This window comes from Sander lucioperca, chromosome 21 (genome assembly GCF_008315115.2).
Source record: "Sander lucioperca isolate FBNREF2018 chromosome 21, SLUC_FBN_1.2, whole genome shotgun sequence".
Taxonomy (NCBI): Eukaryota; Metazoa; Chordata; class Actinopteri; order Perciformes; family Percidae; genus Sander; species Sander lucioperca.
In genome coordinates, this window is record NC_050193.1 from 27,582,678 (window position 1) to 27,602,814 (window position 20,137).

General features: G+C 42.1%; 2 protein-coding genes across 6 annotated transcripts in view; both read right to left on the bottom strand.

Annotated features, from left to right (window-relative positions):
* si:dkeyp-69e1.8 (uncharacterized protein LOC100001340 homolog) overlaps positions 1-3,370 on the bottom strand; it is an 8,120-nt gene extending 4,750 nt beyond the window's left edge. The window contains exon 1 of one of the 3 annotated variants that reach the window (XM_031321063.1): positions 3,347-3,370. In XM_031321063.1, coding sequence (XP_031176923.1) covers positions 3,347-3,356 — 10 coding nt within the window. In that variant the 5' untranslated portion in view covers positions 3,357-3,370. Of the gene's footprint in view, positions 1-2,039; positions 2,271-3,346 lie in introns of those variants that run through there. The other 2 variants (XM_031321062.2, XM_031321061.2) reach the window with 2 other exon arrangements.
* Positions 3,371-4,056: 686 nt separating this feature from the next.
* On the bottom strand, positions 4,057-19,734 carry hmgxb4a (HMG box domain containing 4a). Of its 3 annotated transcripts, none has more exons than XM_031320981.2 (13): positions 19,609-19,734; positions 18,805-18,912; positions 18,465-18,601; positions 17,047-17,122; positions 16,367-16,957; positions 14,138-14,341; positions 12,744-12,922; positions 11,095-11,176; positions 10,932-10,996; positions 7,929-8,025; positions 6,933-7,096; positions 4,911-5,033; positions 4,057-4,773 (listed from the first exon to the last, which is right to left on the bottom strand). In XM_031320981.2, exons 2-13 carry the CDS (start codon positions 18,839-18,841, stop codon positions 4,729-4,731), a joined length of 1,800 nt encoding a protein of 599 aa, XP_031176841.1. In that variant the 5' UTR covers positions 18,842-18,912; positions 19,609-19,734; the 3' UTR covers positions 4,057-4,728. The 3 variants fall into 3 exon arrangements, with proteins under 3 accessions (XP_031176841.1, XP_031176845.1, XP_031176843.1); XM_031320985.2 differs by having other exon boundaries at positions 18,805-18,878; positions 19,608-19,698; XM_031320983.2 differs by lacking the exon at positions 19,609-19,734 and adding an exon at positions 19,336-19,535.
* Between the last annotated feature and the right edge of the window lie 403 nt (positions 19,735-20,137).

A 20,137-nucleotide genomic window follows, 5' to 3' on the forward strand; every position in this document is an offset into this window, starting at 1 on the left:
TGTAGGACCTGAGCGTGTGTGTGTAGTGTGTTCTAACAACCTCCAGTGGGGATCAATGAAAGTATAAATTATTTTATCACTTCTTTAAATGTTCTGATTCAGACGGGAGTGCAGAGAATAAAGATTATAGACTACATCACTGGTTCTCAAGCTTTTTTCAATAATGTTCCCCTTTGAACAGTGTTTTTAAGCCATGTACCCCCTAACCAGCACGAATACCTTTTTGGTAGAAAAAGAAAGTCTCTATAAAGAGGAAGAATACAGCGATGTCAGAGACAGATTTACTAAACTACAGCCTTGGACCTGGAAAACATTTAGATGATGATGGAAAAAGGTGACAACAACTTTTAAATAAGCGACAAAACCTTGAAAAAAGACGGTAGAAAGAAGGAAGTAAGACAAGAATAGGTCGAAAATAGTAATATAAACTTTGAAAACAAACAGTAGAAAGAAGGAAAGAAACACTAGGGCGACAAAAGGGACAAAGAATTCAAATGTAGCCCTACATCATCACATACCCTTCACCATACCTAGAGATTGGTATGGCTAATTTCCATAAAATCATCTCTCAATGCAAATCATACCAGCTATTAGGCTAACTGACATACAACCATGCTAATCTCTAGGTATGGTGAAGGGTATGTGATGATGTGGGGGTATGGTGAAGGGTATGTGATGATGTGGGGGCCAAGGGAACTTTATCAGGATGCATAGTATCCTGGATCCATGTAATAACTGGCCTTTCAAAATAAAAGTCTGCCTGCCTCTATGGGAATTTAACATAGGGGTGGACTGACTTATGCCCCCTGTATTTTAAGGAAGAACATTTATTTATTTACGATACATTATTCATTCACAAAGAAAATTGGTGTCCTTAAAGATTGGATTTTTCCTCATTTTTTTAATTAAGGCATTAAGATAAATTTCCAAAAGATGATTTTTTTTTTATTCCTCTTTTTAGTCAACTTTAGCATGGGTGTCCTAATTTTTTCACATGACTGTATAAAGCATATTGAACACTGTGTGTATGGTATGTGTCTGTTTTCAGTGAGTTAATAGGATGTTTGATCTGTTTGCTGAGACCAAAGAGGATTTTCCGGCTTTGGCTGGACAATAAATTGGATTCTAAACATTATATCATAGGAGACATGACTGGTTATGTTTCAGCCATGAGTTCAGTCGTGATTTAAAACTAGAGACAGTAGAACATCCAGTCTGGTAGTGCTTGGTATTACGTCCACATTTTTTGGAGCTCGTGTGAAGAAAGATGACGTGTTGTGACAGTTTCCGTTGTTGTCAGACTAGTCTGATGAACTATGCCTCGCATTCCTAATGACCTACCCTATAGCCAAAAACATTGTTTTTGTCACACACAAAAAAAAATAATCACAAAACACGTTATTTCCATGCACGAGCTAGAGTCACAAAACATGTTATGCACTCACACAGCTTTTGATTGTCATAAACTATTCAAAACACCTGAAAAATTAAAAAATATATATTTTTAATATATATTTTCTTGCTTATTCTAGAGATAACATGTTATTCTAATCTAAATCCATGTAACTCTAACCCCACACAGCTGCCTCTGATATATATTTTCTTGATGGCCTGATGTGATCCGAGCATAATGAGGCAAACTGTCCTGTCAGTGGGGGAAGAGCAGGATTGTGGGTAATTTTGTACATCAAGCAGAAGTTTGCAACTGTAGCCTACTTTGTGTTTATGTAATGTGTGTATACTACCGAGTGTAGGCCTATAGCCTATGTTGTCCGTAGATTAGACAAGTTATTTGAAAGGTGATCGACTATCTGTTGTTTATTTAGTCAGCTGGTATAAATGCTGTGTCATGGATCCATGTAGCATATCTTTCGCATTTCAAAGGGATAGCAGCGCCGTCTCTCTCTCTCTCTCTGTTCATCTCAAGCCGCACTAACACCGTAAACACGCCACGGGGAGCCACCCCAACTGACTTTTCTCTCACAGACAGCCTACAGCTCTTCATAACATTTAAAAACCAAAGATCCAGACCAGCCTACCTGACTGTTCGGCAGATGTTGCCATGTCGGCTCCTCTTCTCTGCCCAGTTTAGGGTTGAATCCGTTGAATCAAGGACTATGCTCACACTTCCTCGTTCCTGCCAGTGGTCTCGACTTGACTACAAAGAGTGAACACACCTCCATCTGCCGTGGTGGCTGTATGTAGGGCGTGTCAAACCTGGGCCCGCGGACCGCGCAGGGATCGCTGGAAAAATGACTCAACAGTTTTCTTATCATTTCAGCATTGCGTCATTACATACTCTGAAAGCCTCCTGTTAATTCCGTCTGCTAGCAAACAACAGAAAAATGCCTAAAAGTTGATGTGTGGTGATATTCACTACGAACACAATAAATAACCCATGACTTCAATTTTTATAAGCTGCCAAAAACTTGAGCTTTTATGAAGACAAGTGGATACAGACGTGAGGAATCAGCAGGGAGAATAGGAAGGCTGTGGGATCCTGACACAGGAGCGTGCCTATGTTCCCACATTTCTAAGATTTTTTTCAAAATTAGGTCCTATGTTCCCACATTTTGAAGATTTTTTTTCCAAAATTAGGCCCTATGTTCGCCTAACCCACCCTAACCCTAACCCTTGAAGGGAAATGTAGGAACACAAGACCTATTTTTGAAAATGTGGGACCATTGGACTGTGGGAACATAGGGCTGTGGGAACATAGGGATGTGGGAACATAGGGCTGTGGGACCATTGGGCTGTGGGACCATTGGGCTGTGGGAACATAGTGGGACATGGGGTGGGACCATGGGCGTGGGAAATAGGGCTGTGGGACATGGGCTGGGACATGGGTGGGACCATAGGGCTGTGGGACCATGAGTGGGCATGACTGGGAACATAGGGCTGTGGGAACATAGGGCAGTGGGAACATAGGGATGAGGGAACATAGGGGTACTAGGTGGTTGTCCGAAATCCGAGGTCAGGGGGCGTTTGACTTTGACCTCAGAAAATCCGACTTCCGAGCATAAATGGAACCCACCATTACTATATGTCTGTAATTTAAGCTAACACACGTAACGTCGGACATGCATTAGCTCAGTGTCAGGATCCCACAGACTCTCCGTTCCTCCTGCTGATTCCTCACGTCTGTATCCACTTTTGTCTTCTTAAAAGCTCACTTTTTCAGGTCGGCAGCTTATAAAAACTTAAGTTGTGTGTTCTTTGCATTGTTGGTAGTAAATATCACCACACAGCAGCCTTTAGGCATTTTTCTGTAGTTTGCTAGCAGACGAAATTTACGAGGAGGAAAACTTCACGCAATACAAGTCAATAGACCTTTATCACAGCAGACATGTTGACATGTCATAGTAGGAAAAGCACAGGTGTATTCAAACCCATTAATGATGGCTGCATTCCACTTAGGAGAGGTCCTGACTCACTGAAATAGCTCGCTGGGACACTTGATGGAACTGAGCCATTGTTAAGGTTATCAATTCCACCTGTGCTTTTCCTACTGACAAGTCAACATGTCTGCTGTGAAAAAGGCCCATGGAGAGCGAAGAGCTGTTTTCTCCTCCGGTGCAGGCGGGAGGGGAAGACGACTCCTAGATCACACGTGCCAAACTCAAATCCAGCCCCTCGAAAATATCAATTTAGGTTCACAATAAATTTTGGCACGCCTGAGTTGTGCATCAAAACACAGACAGGTAACTATTTTCAAACTGCAATTACACAACACTCAAAGCAGAATTTGGCAGATTTGCTGACTTGTTGCCAGATGGAAATGTCATTAGAATTCATTCTGAGGGGAAACACTGATTTCTATACAACATTTATATTGCAATCCATCCAAAAGCCCTTTAGACATTTCACTAAAAAACAAACATTTCAAACTAGATGAAAAGCTAGGCCATCAACAGAGTCATTAGGATTAATCCTCTGGCCACCGTGAACAACCGTACAAACGTTTGTGACAATCGATCCAGAAAGTTGTTGAAATATTTCAGCCTGGACCAAAGCCGTGAACCATCAAACTGCCTAATAAAAAAAGAAAGCGGAAGCTGAATTTGGGAACAGTTTTAATGTTGCCATTTCATTAAATGCCTGACAGTGACTTGTTTGAATAGCTCCTGATTAAAACAAGGTTTTACCTAAAGGTGTTTTCTATCACTTTTCTAGATCAGTCAAAATCTAAATGTGCTGTATGCACAGTAAAATATCAAATGTATAAAACAGCAAGGCATGACAGCACTTTTTACATGGTAAAAGAAAAACTAAGCAGCTGTCAAATATATTACGTTGATGATGAACAAATGACTTCCATGTTCCTTTACATTTCGGTAAAAATCAAAGATGTATACAGAAAAAGATGTACAGGACGCTTTAAAGTCAAACCCAGTTAACAACTAAAGTAATTCACACATACAGAACATACAAGTGCTCACTCATTCACACAACAGCACACTGTACAGTAACAATATAACTAAGCTGACATGCCAAGACAGATCAATGTGTTCAGTAAAATGTTTGTTTTAAAAAATATAATTAGAAAATTAAAAGAATAAGGTTTTTTTTTTATTTTTTAAAATACACTGTAAAAACACGTTGAGGCTAGAAATATCCCACGTTTTCAGATGCCAAGCGAGTGGCGCTTAAATTAAAGTCTGAGTCACTCCTGTTAAGGAACACTCCAGTCGAATCGGTTGACGTCTGACTTCGATTATCATCCTTTCTTCACAGCCCTGGCATGATGTAGGCAATGTTGTCCAACGTATTCGACTGACAGAAAAAGAGAGAGGGAGAGCTTAGTTAGAAAACTGATTGCTGCCAAGTGTGTAACTCCTGAATGCTTACAAAACTGTAGATTATTTGAAAAAAAAAAAGTTATACAACATTTTCAAATGTTAAAACTTTACCAGGACGTTTCGAGGACATCCGTTTAACTGTGGTATCTGCGCTGTGAGACAGGTCAGCGGTCCCAGCGCACACAAGATGGAGTCCAGCAGTACAGACAGACTCCCGGACACGGCCACCATCCCCTAAAACAGAGGAACAGCAGTCCCATGACTCACTTATTGCACTGCATTGTAGGGTTGGGTACCGAAACCTGGTGCCATGATTCATCTCAAGGGGTTATCCTTCTAATCTAAACCTTCTCTTAAAGCAGCCATATTCTGCTCATTTTCAGGTTCATAATTGTATTTTAAGGTTGTACCAGAATAGGTTTACATGGTTTAATTTTCAAAAAACACCATATTGTTGTTGTACTGCACCGCTCTCTCTCACTGCTGCAGCTCCTCTTTTCAGCTGGTCTCTGTTTTGCTACAGAGTGAGACCTCTTTTTTTCTTCTTCTGTACTATCTTTGATTGCACTGCACATGCCCAGTAGCTCAGATGTAGATCATGTCAGCTAGCTAGCTCCATAGACAGTAAAAGAAAGGCTGTTTCTACAACTTGGGTCAGTTACAAGGCAGGATTAGCTGGGAGACTTCTAAATGAGGGCGCACATGGAAGTAGTTCTTTTGTAGATTATGGTGAACTTGTGTGTGTTGTAGCAGTGCTTTGCTATTGAGAACGAGGTAGCATGCTAGCGTTAGCATGCTAGCGTTAGCATTAGCATGCTAACGCTACGAGCTAATGGTTGCGGTTAGCCTGCTTGTTTCGGCTTGTGACGTCACAAGCCGTGCCGATTTTGACCAGCTCACCCAGAGACTGAAGGCAGGACACATTCAGAAACCGTATCTCACTCTAAACAGCATGGATGGATTTTTTTCAAAGTTTGTATGTGTGTGGAAGCACCAGAGACACAACATAACACCCCAAATCCCAGAAAAAGGGATTTTTTCATAATATGGGCACTTTAATAATAATATAACTATAAATGACAAAAGTATCTGCCGGGCCGAATGACAACGCAGATTTCAGTGCCACTTAAATGCCTGGGCTGCTCTCTGGTGCTCCGGACGCAATGGACGTTACAGGCAATGGAAGCATCCCTGCACGCAACGCCAGTTAACTTTACACTCGGCACCAGGTAACGTTAGCCTACCGTTAGCTAGCAGCTGGCTTAAACACGGTTAAAATGCTGACAGCTTGTGTGTTTGTCAGTGTGCATGGGTCTGTTGTTTGTCCCCGTTTTGGACCTGAACTGGGTTGGTTTGTGGGTGGGTAGGGGACTTGAGGGGAAGTGACATATTATTTCCACTATGCTTTGTTCACCATGGCCTATGTTATGTCATTTATTGTTAAAATTCAAATAAATAACAAGTGGCTGTATTTCACTAAGAAAGTATATCAACAGCGAGACGTACAACAGTCTGCAGCTAAAGACACGGAGGAGACTAGCTGCACTTCATGGACACTGCCGCAGTTGTCAGAGGAAGAACACCGACAGGACTTAATGGTGCGTTCAATTGCAATTCGTAAGCTCACGGTGCATTCAATGTTATTGTTCAGTACCCTTCTGCCATCTATTGGTTCTTCTTTTTGTCGTTTAACATAAAATAACTGGTGAAATAAGTTTTTGTTATTACATTTTACATAAATTATTTAAATTTGACCATATGGCCTTAGCAATTAACAAGCCGTTCTTTAATGACGCCAACTGTGGTTTGGTGCTCTTTTTTGTCTTTTTCTGATCGGATCAGGCACCGCCACCGTTTTAAAAGTATAGCTTTAGCACCAGAATCGAAAAAACCCCAAACAATACCCAACCCTACTCATAGTAATGATATCTCTCCATGTTACACTTGAAATAGAAAACGTGGTGTTCTCTTTAGTGGAAAACAAAGCTGCTTTTTTATTGTGTCTGTTTTTGGTGGTTATTAATCTACTGATCTGTTCAGCAGTCTTTATGTTGTAATTGTTGTATAGAAATTATAAATTAAATCCACTGCAAATTGGCTTGCGAATACAGTACTGTACACGGGGAAACTTGCCTCTGTTTCCTGTAGCCGATGCCCAATCAGAGACAGGGACTCTCCCAGTAGCTGCAGGTGAGCTGCTGCATCAATGGGGTCAACTTCTGGGACTCGTGCTGGGGAAAGGGACAAAGTGCTAGGCGCTCTGCTCGGGGACACCATCCCTGTTCCCGTTCCTACAACTTTCATGACCAAACACAGTTTAAAGACAACCGTTATGAGAACTGAAAGTTAGAGGACAAAAAGTTGAGAAATGCTACATCTGCCCGATCATTATCAGTCGAAGAAACTTTCCTGTTAAAGGACAAATCCGGCGCAAAATGACCCCAGGGGTTAATAACACATGTGTACCGAGTCGACCGTTCTCTGGGATATGTTTTCATGCTAATCCAATGTGACCAATTTTAGCCCAAACCGCTAATTATCTTACAACGCTAGTAGTCGGGGCAGAGGGTAAAGTAATAACAAATCTCTATTTCTATACCACTAACAAGGCTCAAAATATCACCACACTTCCACGGTAGCATAATGAGGGTCCCTATATGTAAACCTAAGCATTAAGAACTTTGTACGTGTACAGACAGTTTATTAAAAAGATAGTTTAGAAAGACAGTACCGTTCACGTATACATGCGGGCGCCATCTTGGGAAAACAGTCACGACCAGCCGAACGACGAACACTGTAATTAGTAACCAGTAACATAGCTCAAGCACGGCGTTCGTCGTTCTCAGTGCTTGGGTTTCCACGTAGGGACCCTCATTATGCTACCGTTGAAGTGTGGTGATATTTTGAGCCTTGTTAGTGGTATAGAAATAGAGATTTCTTTTTACTTTACCCGTGCCCTGACGACTAGTGTTATAAGCTAATTGGCGGTTTGCGCTATCTTGTTTCAAGCTAGAGACACATTAGATTAGCATGAAAACATATCCCAGAGAACGGTCGACTCGGTACACATGTGTTATTAACCCCTAGGGTCATTTTGCTCCAGATTTGTCCTTTAAGAGTCAAAGATACCTTTGTTTTTGCCCTCAGTGGCACTCTTGTGTTTGACCGTGGTGGCCTCAGCTTTGTTCTGTTTGTGCTGCAGATACTGAGCTTTCTGCCTCCAAACCTGCACAGAAAAAGCAACAAACAGAAAACATGGGACATTTAGTGCACCACCACAACTACGTGCATAACAAGGATCAGAGTTTCCGCTAGAAAAAATTGGTTTCATTTTACTGGTCAAACAGGAAAAATTCTGGTCAAATATTTTCCGTGTGTATTGCGCTTAAAGTGCCCATATTATGAAAAAAACACTTTTTCTGTGACGTCACAAGCCGAAACAAGCTGGCTAACCGCAACCATTAGCTCGTAGCGTTAGCATGCTAACCCTAATGCTAACGCTAGCATGCTACCTCGTTCTCAATAGCAAAGCACTGCTACAACACACACAAGTTCACCATAATCTACAAAAGAACTACTTCCATGTGCGCCCTCATTTAGAAGTCTCCCAGCTAATCCTGCCTTGTAACTGACCGAAGTTGTAGAAACAGCCTTTCTTTTACTGTCTATGGAGCTAGCTAGCTGACATGATCTACATCTGAGCTACTGCACATGTGCAGTGCAATCAAAGATAGTACAGAAGAAGAAGAAAAGAGGTCTCACTCTGTAGCTAAAACAGAGACCAGCTGAAAAGAGGAGCTGCAGCAGTGAGAGAGAGCGGTGCAGTACAACAACAATATGGTGTTTTTAGAAAATTAAACCATGTAAACCTATTCTGGTACAACCTTAAAATACAATTATGAACCTGAAAATGAGCAGAATATGGCTGCTTTAAAAAAACAAAAAAAAAAATTGTGAGGCAGGCTATATATAAAGAATAGTATCATCAAGGCATGTAGATTTATACTATTTTTATTGAAATGCAGGCTACTAGCTACAGGCAGAGAGGCCAAAATAATTAAATCAATGCACATGCTGTAATCGTGCCGATCAGAACTAAAAAAAGCCTGTTTTCCATTTGCTATGCTGAGGAAATAAAACAATACAAATTACAGCACAAACACACTGGCTCATAAAATTAATAAGTAAAAAGTACCGACTTGAATCAAAATAAACTAACTTCTGCAACTCTAAATGAAAAAAAACATGAGTGTTCATTGTTTTAATAGAACTAAAGATATGAAAATCGCTGTAGCTTATTTAAACATAATTCAAATTGTGCAGAGGGAAATATTTCCAGTGGTCACTCTGAGACTAATCGAGTTTTCGGTCCTCATCACTTTTTTTTTTTTTTTTGGTCAATGATCGGTAATTACTGGACAACGAAACTCAGACAAGGATACTGACGATTGGATTAGATTAAATCGGATGAAAATCTTTTAAACTGACCTTTGTCGATCAAAAAAACAGACAGATTCAGCAACTGTATGGTCTATTTCTCGCTTAAAGCAGCCATATTATGCTCATTTTCAGGTTCATAATTGTATTTTAAGGTTGTACCAGAATAGGTTTACATGGTTTAATTTTCAAAAAGCACCATATTGTTGTTGTACTGCACCGCTCTCTCTCACTGCTGCAGATCCTCTTTTCAGCTGGTCTCTGTTTTAGCTACAGAGTGAGACCTCTTTTCTTCTTCTTCTTCTGTACTATCTTTGATTGCACTGCACATGCCCAGTAGCTCAGATGTAGCTCATGTCAGCTAGCTAGCTCCATAGACAGTAAAAGAAAGGCTGTTTCTACAACTTTGGTCAGTTACAAGGCAGGATTAGCTGGGAGACTTCTAAATGAGGGCGCACATGGAAGTAGTTCTTTTGTAGATTATGGTGAACTTGTGTGTGTTGTAGCAGTGCTTTGCTATTGAGAACGAGGTAGCATGCTAGCGTTAGCATTAGCGTTAGCATGCTAACGCTACGAGCTAATGGTTGCGGTTAGCTTGCTCGTTTCGGCTTGTGACGTCACAAGCCGTGCCGATTTTGAACAGCTCACCCAGAGACTGAAGGCAGGACACATTCAGAAACCGTATCTCACTCTAAACAGCATGGATGGATTTTTTTCAAAGTTTGTATGTGTGTGGAAGCACCAGAGACACAAAATAACACCCCAAATCCCAGAAAAAGTGATTTTTTTCATAATATGGGCACTTTAAAATGTTTTCAGAAACACTTTTCGGTGAACTATTTTCGTGAAATACGAGATCGTATTCAGAACGAGACGCAATTGGAGTCTGTTTTGAAATTCGGGAGCAGCAAGAACCACGTGACGCGTTCGTCCAATCAGCTGCCATGTGTTGTGTTCGTCACGCTCATTCCCCTCGTCGTTTCCACTAAGTGTTTTAACATAGGTGTGTAAAGTGGGCACTACGGCAGTAAGAGGTTAGTGACCGTTAACAGTGGACTGACGAACCGTGCGACACACACGCTCCGAACCGAGACAAGCGAACCGAGCGGTTTGGATGTTTATTCATGAGCCGTACCACCCCTACTGAATACACCGTGAAAAAGCCCGGTCAAGGGTCGTAAACGTCAAACAAACACTAGAAGCACAGGCTGTGCACCAAAACACAACAAACCACGTTCCAGCCAATCACCGACAAGATGGTTGGGGGAGGGGGTGGGGCATAGACTGTATATAAGAATGGACCAACAGATCCCGTTGCTCTGGACGGAGACCAGTGAAGGTGATTTCACAACCACGTAGACATTATGGGATGGTTTAGACATTATGGGATGGTTTAGACCACATAGCTCGGGGTCAGTCTACCTCGGATGGTTTAGACATTATGACTGATATTCTAAATCCTTATGGAGAAAATCAACGGGATTTTTACTTCCGGAGTCGGCTGTGGGTGGGACTGTTGAGGTCTATTCAGGGGGCAGCTAGCTAGCGGATGAAGGAGAGATGCCTACGATTTGAGACTAAATGAAATCGCGCTGAAACAGGAACGCAGGAACGCAGGAACTCATAGTGCACCGTTAATTACCATGAAAGCATAATTATTCTACAACAATTACAAATAATGACTAAAGAACTTACCAATTTGTCTTTCTCTGGCATCGCCTTCCACACCTCCCCCAGCTTTTTGCTTAGCTCACCAAAGACTGCAGATTAGACATACAGACATATTGTTTGAATTGTGTATTTTAGTGATATTAGGACAATATGTGAGAGTTAAACTGTATGTCATTATATTACCCACCTAGTCCTGGCTGTTCAGCATTGATGTTGACTCTGTACTCCCTACAAAACACCTGATATGCTGATGTGTTCTTCTTCTTGGGCTAAGAGAGGACAAAGACATGAACCAATAATGCAGGAAACACAAACAATGAAAAAGGTGTTTTTCTTTCAGGTGTTTTTGTATTAGTTTTAGGGCTGCACGATTATGGCCAAAATGATAATCACGATTATTTTGATCAATATTGAGATCACGATTAATTATCGTCGATTATTTGTTGATTTTAACCAAAACTAATTTTTTTGTCACATAGGCTAATTATAACTGCTAATACATCCATATTGTCCATCCATAGAGGCGTGTGACCTCTGACATATATAGCATTTGTAAGTCGCTTTGGATAAAAGCGTCAGCTAAAAGACATGTAATGTAATACATTCCTCCTTTGTTGAAGGATACTATGAAGGAGTATGTCACTTCAGCTGTTGTGTGACCGCTTTCCACACATATAAAGATACACGCAACGCAATTTTCTGTTCACGTTAATGCCGCATGTTCATTACGGTGCCAATTAAATGTCTGCGTTGCGCTCTGATGCTCCAAAACAGACGTTAGAGCAGGGGTCACCAACACGGTGCCCGCGGGCACCAGGTAGCCCCCAAGGACCACATGAGTAGCCCTCAGGCCTGTTCTAAAAATGAAAATTGACATTATCTGTTTCCCACCTTGTTAAGTCATTGTTGATAATTATTGTGAGAAATCATTAACGTGATCAGTGTCTTCACATAGGTGAGTATCATTAATCATTAATAATCATATATAACTAAAGGCAAAATTGGTTATTTCAGAAGAGTGTATCAAACTGGTAGCCCTTGGTATGACTCAGTACCCATGAAGTAGCTCTCAGTTTCTAAAAGGTTGGTGACCCCTGCTTTAGAGGCAACAGAAACATCGCTGCACGTCACGCTAGTAAACACTAATAACACGTTACACAGCAGCTAACGTTAGCCTACCGTTAGCTACAGTAGTAACTGGATTAAACACGGTTAAAATGCTGACAGCTAAACGATGTAGTGTGACTGTATTTCACTGTAGAGGATTCCAACAGCGGGACGTACAACAGTCTGCCGCTAAAGCTATGAGCTAACAGACTCAAACTAGCGCTGTTCACTGCTGTTGTCTGAAAAACAGACCGGACAAAATGTCGCGTTTACTGGTAAACTGGTAAACCTCGTGACCGACTTATGACCGACTGCTATCTGTTGTGGAATTTTCCTCACGTTACTCTGTCCTCTGTGACTGTCTACATCTAAACTAAGCTGCGCGGTGCAGGGAACCACTCTGATTGGCTCACGGAGGCACGTGATCAGACAGTGGTTTACGGAGCGCTAGATTGGCTTTGCAAAAACTTTGATACGGCATGTTCTATGAACGGCATGACGCATTTTAAATATCACTCGATCGCGCAAATTTGATCGTGGGAAGCCAAAATCGTGATTAATTGTGCAGCCCTAATTAGTTTGCTCAGAAATGTGTTAGAGAACCCTAAAAGCAGTACACAGCACGCCCACAGTTACTTGAGATTATTGGCATTCAAAACTACATTTCCAGTTTGACAGTTTTGTAACTTTAACTGCCAACCCAACAGAAAGAATCAGTCAGTATCATACCTTATCTTTTTCCTTTTCGTGCTTTTCCCGATCTTTCTCCTCTTTCTTTTTCTTCTTCTCCGTCACGCCCTCATTGCCTGGATGGTGGTGTGGCGGGACGGGCGTGCCCATGGCGTACATCGGGCCGACAGCGCTGTGAGTGACGGTGGGATGGGAGTGGCTGTGGCCCCTCGATGAGTCTGAAGAAGGTCACACAAAGATAAAGCAACGATGATGAAAAGTATCGTATCAACTGTAGGGGGGGCTCTATAGAGAAACCTGTAGGGGGGGGGTCTATAGAGAAACCTGTAGGGGGAGCTCTATAGAGAAACCTGTAGGGGGGGCTCTATAGAGAAACCTGTAGGGGGGGGGTCTATAGAGAAACCTGTAGGGGGAGCTCTATAGAGAAACCTGTAGGGGGGGCTCTATAGAGAAACCTGTAGGGGGAGCTCTATAGAGAAACCTGTAGGGGGGGGCTCTATAGAGAAACCTGTAGGGGGGGGGCTCTATAGAGAAACCTGTAGGGGGAGCTCTATAGAGAAACCTGTAGGGGGGGCTCTATAGAGAAACCTGTAGGGGGAGCTCTATAGAGAAACCTGTAGGGGGGGCTCTATAGAGAAACCTGTAGGGGGGGCTCTATAGAGAAACCTGTAGGGGGGGGGCTCTATAGAGAAACCTGTAGGGGGAGCTCTATAGAGAAACCTGTAGGGGGGGGCTCTATAGAGAAACCTGTAGGGGGGGGGCTCTATAGAGAAACCTGTAGGGGGAGCTCTATAGAGAAACCTGTAGGGGGGGCTCTATAGAGAAACCTGTAGGGGGAGCTCTATAGAGAAACCTGTAGCTCTATAGAGAAACCTGTAGGGGGAGCTCTATAGAGAAACCTGTAGGGGGGCTCTATAGAGAAACCTGTAGGGGGGGCTCTATAGAGAAACCTGTAGGGGGAGCTCTATAGAGAAACCTGTAGGGGGGGCTCTATAGAGAAACCTGTAGGGGGGGCTCTATAGAGAAACCTGTAGGGGGGGCTCTATAGAGAAACCTGCCAGCAAAAAGCGAGAAAACAGCGAAGAAATGGCCAAAACTGCATAGCGCCCCTTTAAACAAACAACTAGGATTGGGCATCGAGATTCGGTTCCAAGATAGAATAGTTTCAAAGATTACAGTTTGAATGGAATCGTTTTTTCATTGGAATCGTTTGGAAAATTTGGTTTAAAATCCGATCGTCGGTTCCACATTTAACACACGCAAGTTTTGGTTTCTGTAGCGGCCTCCGTACTTCCAGGCGCCTGTTGTGTTGCAGCCGTGGAGTAAGCGGCGTTCTAAAGTGTGGCGTTATTTTACATTGAAAAAGCCCGGTAAAACTGTAAAAAACTGGAATACACCGTATTTGTTACATATTTACCAAATACTAAACTCACCTCCAAATCCTTTGCTGTGCTTCTTGTCCTTTCCACTTTTGTCCTTATCTCGGTCTTTTTCTTTGTCCTTCTTCTTCTTGCTTTTTTTGCTCTTCTTCTTCTTTTTCGACAGGTGTGTGTATGAATCATCTATAACCAGTTCACCGGCCTCCAGTTCAGCACCAGATGAAGAGCTATCGTCTCCCATGCCACCTCCATAATGACCTGGATAACAGAGAACACAGCAAGGAATATATTAAACAAGACAAACCATGGGACTGCAGGTGCACCAATAATATCTACACTATGCAGCTCATTAGTACTTGTTTGTTAAGCAAACAAATGTGTGTTTCTGATACCACAACTATTAAAAGGAATGCATTAGGGGTAAAAGCTAAGTTGACGTACTTATTATTATTACAATGGTCCTTAGTCTATTGAATGGCCAAAATTTCACAGCATCAATTGCATGTAGTTGTACTGAATTTATCTTAACATACTTTCAGTTTAGTTCTTAACAAGTAAGGTACTATTTGTACCATTTTATTACACTTGAAAGACCCCTTCAACCTCTCAACCCAAATCGGTAGATGTATACAGTATATGCAGACTGATCTCATGAAATGTCGTATGTACGACACGCCAATTTGTATGCCATTATTGGCGTGTTATCAAGATGCATACTCGCTTTATAGTGTGTTTATCAACGCCGTTTGGCCTCCATTGACTTACATTACCTTGCGATTGCGTGTAAGGCTGGGCAATATGGAGAAAATCAAATATCACAATATTTTTGACCAAATACCTCGATATCGATACCGCAACGATACTGTAGTGTTGAGTATTGGTGCTTTCACAAAATATATTACACAATGAGAGTTTTGATAAATAATCATCAGTAATGTGGATATATAATGACTAGTAATAGAACAGCTAGAACAGTCTGGTAAGTTCAGAAAATGACATCACTTTACTGTAATGCAGCCTTTAAAACCAGGAAAAGACAACACTTATGTCATATCACCATATTCAAAATCTAAGACGATATAATATCGATATATTGCCCAGCTCTAATTGCGTGTGACAGGACTTTCAGCCAGGAGACCGGCGTGTCACGTTTCCAGTCAACCGTCGCTTTCTTCTTTTCCTAAACCCAATCCGTTTGCCGTGATGTTAATTCCTCGAGCCGTCTTTCCGGCTCCGTGTCTGTGTCGCTCTTACACTGTTGCCCCTGGCAACCAATAGTAGGTGGGCGGGCTCAGACACCTCCCAAATCGTCTAGTGACAGCAAGCTACCATGACGTATGTCCTCATTGTCACACGGATAGCTCAAAATGCGTACAGATAACACGCCACTTGGCTTTAGCAAATGGCGTGCATGTTAACGCAAAGTCATGATGTCACGTTGGTATATGGATGTTAAATGATTGATTAATGCTGGAATTAGGGTTCTGCGAAGATGCACTTCAACGTCTTTGCAAACCTACGCAGAGAAGGGAGTTATGGGTCACTGTAGAAAACCGTCAAAAAGAGCACACCTCCTAAATCTCAACAAGATTTCTCTTTCCCCCACCCCCCTTACCTAAATACCTATTTAAGGCATTTCATTGTCCATTTTGTCGTTGTTCCTGCCATTTACGTTGATATATATCCAGTTTTTGAGTCAGTGAGCTGAAATCATTTTCCGATTCTGGATTTCTTCTATGTTTTCTTTACATTGTGGTTTGTTAAACCTGACACTTATAGTAACAGGGTTCACACGCATTTTAACCAATACTTTTCCATGACCTTTTCATGACTTTTCCATTACTTTTTGGCACATTTCCATGACTATGTATTCCTGAAAATGTCAGTCGACATGATACAATAAGAATAAAAATCTGTGTTAAAGTTTACCCTCCGAGGTTTAACAATAAAATGAATGACAATGTATGTGGTTCATAGTGGATTCGTAATATCGCGCCACGAATATAACGGTGAGGTTAGGACGACGTGAAATACATTTATTAATCACATATTATTATGCTGTGTTAAAAAAAGAAATTCCATGACTTCTCCAAAACTTTCAGGGTCTTTTTATGTTTCCAAAACCTTTCCAGGCCTGGAATTTGCAATTCTCAAATTCCATAACTTTTCCAGGTTTTTCAAAACGTATGAACCCTGTAGTAAACATGTACGTTATATTCAATAATACTATACTAAGAGAAAGATAACTTGCATCCCCTGGAAGATAATTTAGAGTGATCTTACCTTCCACTTCCACCTCTTTCCCCACTACAGGCAGAGGTTCTCGACTCTGCTGTAGTTTCTTCTTGGGCGACTTTGAGTGCTGCACCCTGTCTCTGTCCTTCTCTTTCTTTCCGCCACCTTTGGATGAGTGGGGCGTGAACGGGAAGCTCTCTCCTTCCTCTTTCTCTGGCGACATGATGAGCTTCATCTTCAGCCCGTCAGCCTCGCGTAACGTCAGGGGCTCCTCTTTGGGAGCTCCGCCGTGGAAAAGAGACGACTTTGAGGAAGAGGAGTGCTTCTTGGAGGAAGATGACGACGATGAAGACACGGGGCGGGAATGAGGGAAGGAGTGGCTCCCTTTGCTTCCTCCGCCGCCGCCGCTGCTCTCACGTTTGCGGTCCTTGGAGGAGTGCGAGGAGAAAGGTGGGTAGGACGGCTTCTTGTGCAGGTGGGGGCTGGGGTCCGAACCTGTGGCTAGTGGAGAGGTGATGGCCTGCAGGAGGCCCATCGCTGTGTCTGTCGGGTGGGAGGATGAGGGGGAAGAGAGAGGAGGGGAACGATCGGTTGACTTGTGCTTCTTCTTGTGGGGAGGTGGACCTGAACCATCATGGTCTGATACGGAGACGGTAAAGGAAAAAAAAAGTTAATACATTTCCTAGGGTCATTTTTGGTGAAATTAAAAGATTATTTTAAGCTCTCACCTCTGTAATGGTAGTCATCACTATGTTTCTTCTTCTTTTTGTGCGAGTCCCCTCCAAGCATAAACAACTCTGAATCCTGATTTGGGATAACACAATTGCTTTCCATTTACCAAAACATAGACACATTGGTTTAAAATATTAAAATGTGCTATTAACACCATAAGTAGCAGGGTATCTTAAAAGCTTTCTGTGATATCAAACCATGAGGTCAAATTAAAGGAACACGCCGACTTATTGGGACTGTCTTATTCCCCGTATCCCCCAGAGTTAGATAAGTCCATACATACCCTTCTCATCGCCGTACGTATTGTAATTCTGTCTGGCGCACCCACCGCTAGCCTAGCTTAGCACAGATCCTGGAGGTAACTGGCTCCATCTAGCCTAGCTTAGCACAGATCCTGGAGGTAACTGGCTCCATCTAGCCTAGCTTAGCACAGATCCTGGAGGTAACTGGCTCCATCTAGCCTAGCTTAGCACAGATCCTGGAGGTAACTGGCTCCATCTAGCCTACTGCTCCCAATAAGTGACAAAATAACACCAACATGTTCCTATTTACATGTTATGATTTGTATAGTCACAGCGTGTACAAATAACAAGGTCACATGACACACAGCCATCTTCTAACCGTATACATACTGGGAACTATATTCTCAGAAAGGCGAAGCACTGCTACTCTCTGCTCCTCACCACGGGGCTTCTCAGGTGCTGCAAACATATCACTCCGCCCAAGTAGCAGAGCTTCGCCTTCTGAGAATATAGTTCCCAGTATGTATACCGTTAGAAGATGGCTGTGTCTCATGTGATCTTGTTATTTGTACACGCTGTGACTATACAAATTACAACATGTAAATAGGAACATGTTGGTGTTATTTTGTCACTTATTGGGAGCAGTAGGCTAGATGGAGCCGGTTACCTCCAGGATCTGTGCTAAGCTAGGCTAGATGGAGCCAGTTACCTCCAGGATCTGTGCTAAGCTAGGCTAGATGGAGCCAGTTACCTCCAGGATCTTTGCTAAGCTAGGCTAGATGGAGCCGGTTACCTCCAGGATCTGTGCTAAGCTAGGCTAGATGGAGCCAGTTACCTCCAGGATCTGTGCTAAGCTAGGCTAGATGGAGCCAGTTACCTCCAGGATCTTTGCTAAGCTAGGCTAGATGGAGCCAGTTACCTCCAGGATCTGTGCTAAGCTAGGCTAGATGGAGCCAGTTACCTCCAGGATCTGTGCTAAGCTAGGCTAGATGGAGCCAGTTACCTCCAGGATCTGTGCTAAGCTAGGCTAGCGGTGGGTGCGTCAGACAGAGTTACAATACGCACAGAGATGAGAAGGGTATGTATGGAGTTATCTAACTCTGGGGGATACGGGGAATAAGACAAAGTCCCAGTAACTCGGCGTGTTCCTTTAATGTGGACAGATACCTTACCTTGGGCCGTTTTTTGGAAGACTTTCGGACCTGAGCAGCAATCTCCTCTTCCTCCCTCAACAGATCCTTGTACGACCTCCTCTTCTCCCTCTGGCTACGACCAGCTACAAGGCCTCTGTCTCCATCCATCCCCACATCTAGAACAAATGAACGGAGTATTTTAATCCTTAACTTAAAAGTATGAAGAAATTATATTTGAACACAGCCCTTATGAAGGGTCTCGTTTTATCTACGTATATCTTGAAATGTTCTTTGTTATAATTGTGTTTCTGACTGCAACAATAGTTTGTTTGATAAGCCCGTATAGTAGAAACAGAGTAAAACTACATGCAGACATTACCCATTCCTCCTTTATTCTTGATCTCCTCAAAAGCCATGGCTCCTCCTTTGTCAACACGTTTATTTGTCACAGTATGTCACTGACAACATAAGGCAGGACTTAACTGACCTGTTAAGTGAACACAAAGAAAAACAAATACAAGTTAAGGTGAATATATTATATCCATTGTGCACAAAAATGAATCAAAGCAGTTTAACATTAAGTTACACACTCACAACGTGTAAAACTTGGCCGTTTATGCTTTTATATGTCACCTCTTGTAACGTTATCTAAATCAACAAAGGTAATTACACCTTAATTGGGTCTAGGTTGCTACAACTATTCCTTAGTCCTACACTGAGCTGTCCAAAAAACACTGGAGCTGCAGGTAAACGTGAAATGTGTGAAATGATTGGCTGCTTCTTCGGGGAAAAATACAAGTTGCATTATATTACAATAATAATGTTGTCTGTCACCTACAAAAGAGTGCAAAAAAATTAGCTAAGAGCTAAACAAACTCCCGCCTACTTTCATAAAGGTACACAAACACACCCCCTCTCCATTCACTCGGACTCCTTGGCTTCCCAACATTTCCAGCACTCGAACACGTCTCGCTGAGCGTGCCCTCAGCTTGCCGGTGAAAGCGACTAAGGAAAGACTGAGGCTTACAGCCTCAGCTAGGCCGCAGTCGCCGCAAGTGCATACAATAATGTGGCAAACATGCATTCTACTCTGCTCACATCTCCATCCCCTTTGTTGTGATAACATGTGTTGTTTATAAACACCAGGAAGAGAAGAAATACTGTGTTTATTAAATTTTACTACCTCTATGGGATCTCCAATTTACGCGGGTCCGGTCGCCATCTTTTATTATCGGCAAGCAACAATACGTCTCGACGTAGGGGGAGGGGCTTTGGTATTGCAGCCAATCAGCGACGGAAAGAAAAATAGCCATATTAGCAATGCATTCGACAAAGCTGTGATATAATAATAATAATACATTAATTTAATATAGCACCTTTTACAGAACAAAGTCACAAAGTGCTTCGCAAGAGTAAAATTGTTAAAAATAAGATCCTGGTCAGAAACCGTAAAATTAATCCTGAACTTGACAGGAAATATAAATTAGCTTGCAAAATGACTACAAAAGGCACTCTAATTGAATATGTTGATGTTGAAATGGATTTGGAAACCCAGATAGATAGACCAATCTTTACAGCGCTGTATAAAACACAATATTTCACAAATTTAGACAAACATATGGATTTATTAATTTTCATATACCCATTCCCAACAACAGTTCAATCCATTTTTTTACAGTACAGTTCACATACAAACATAACATGCAATACAA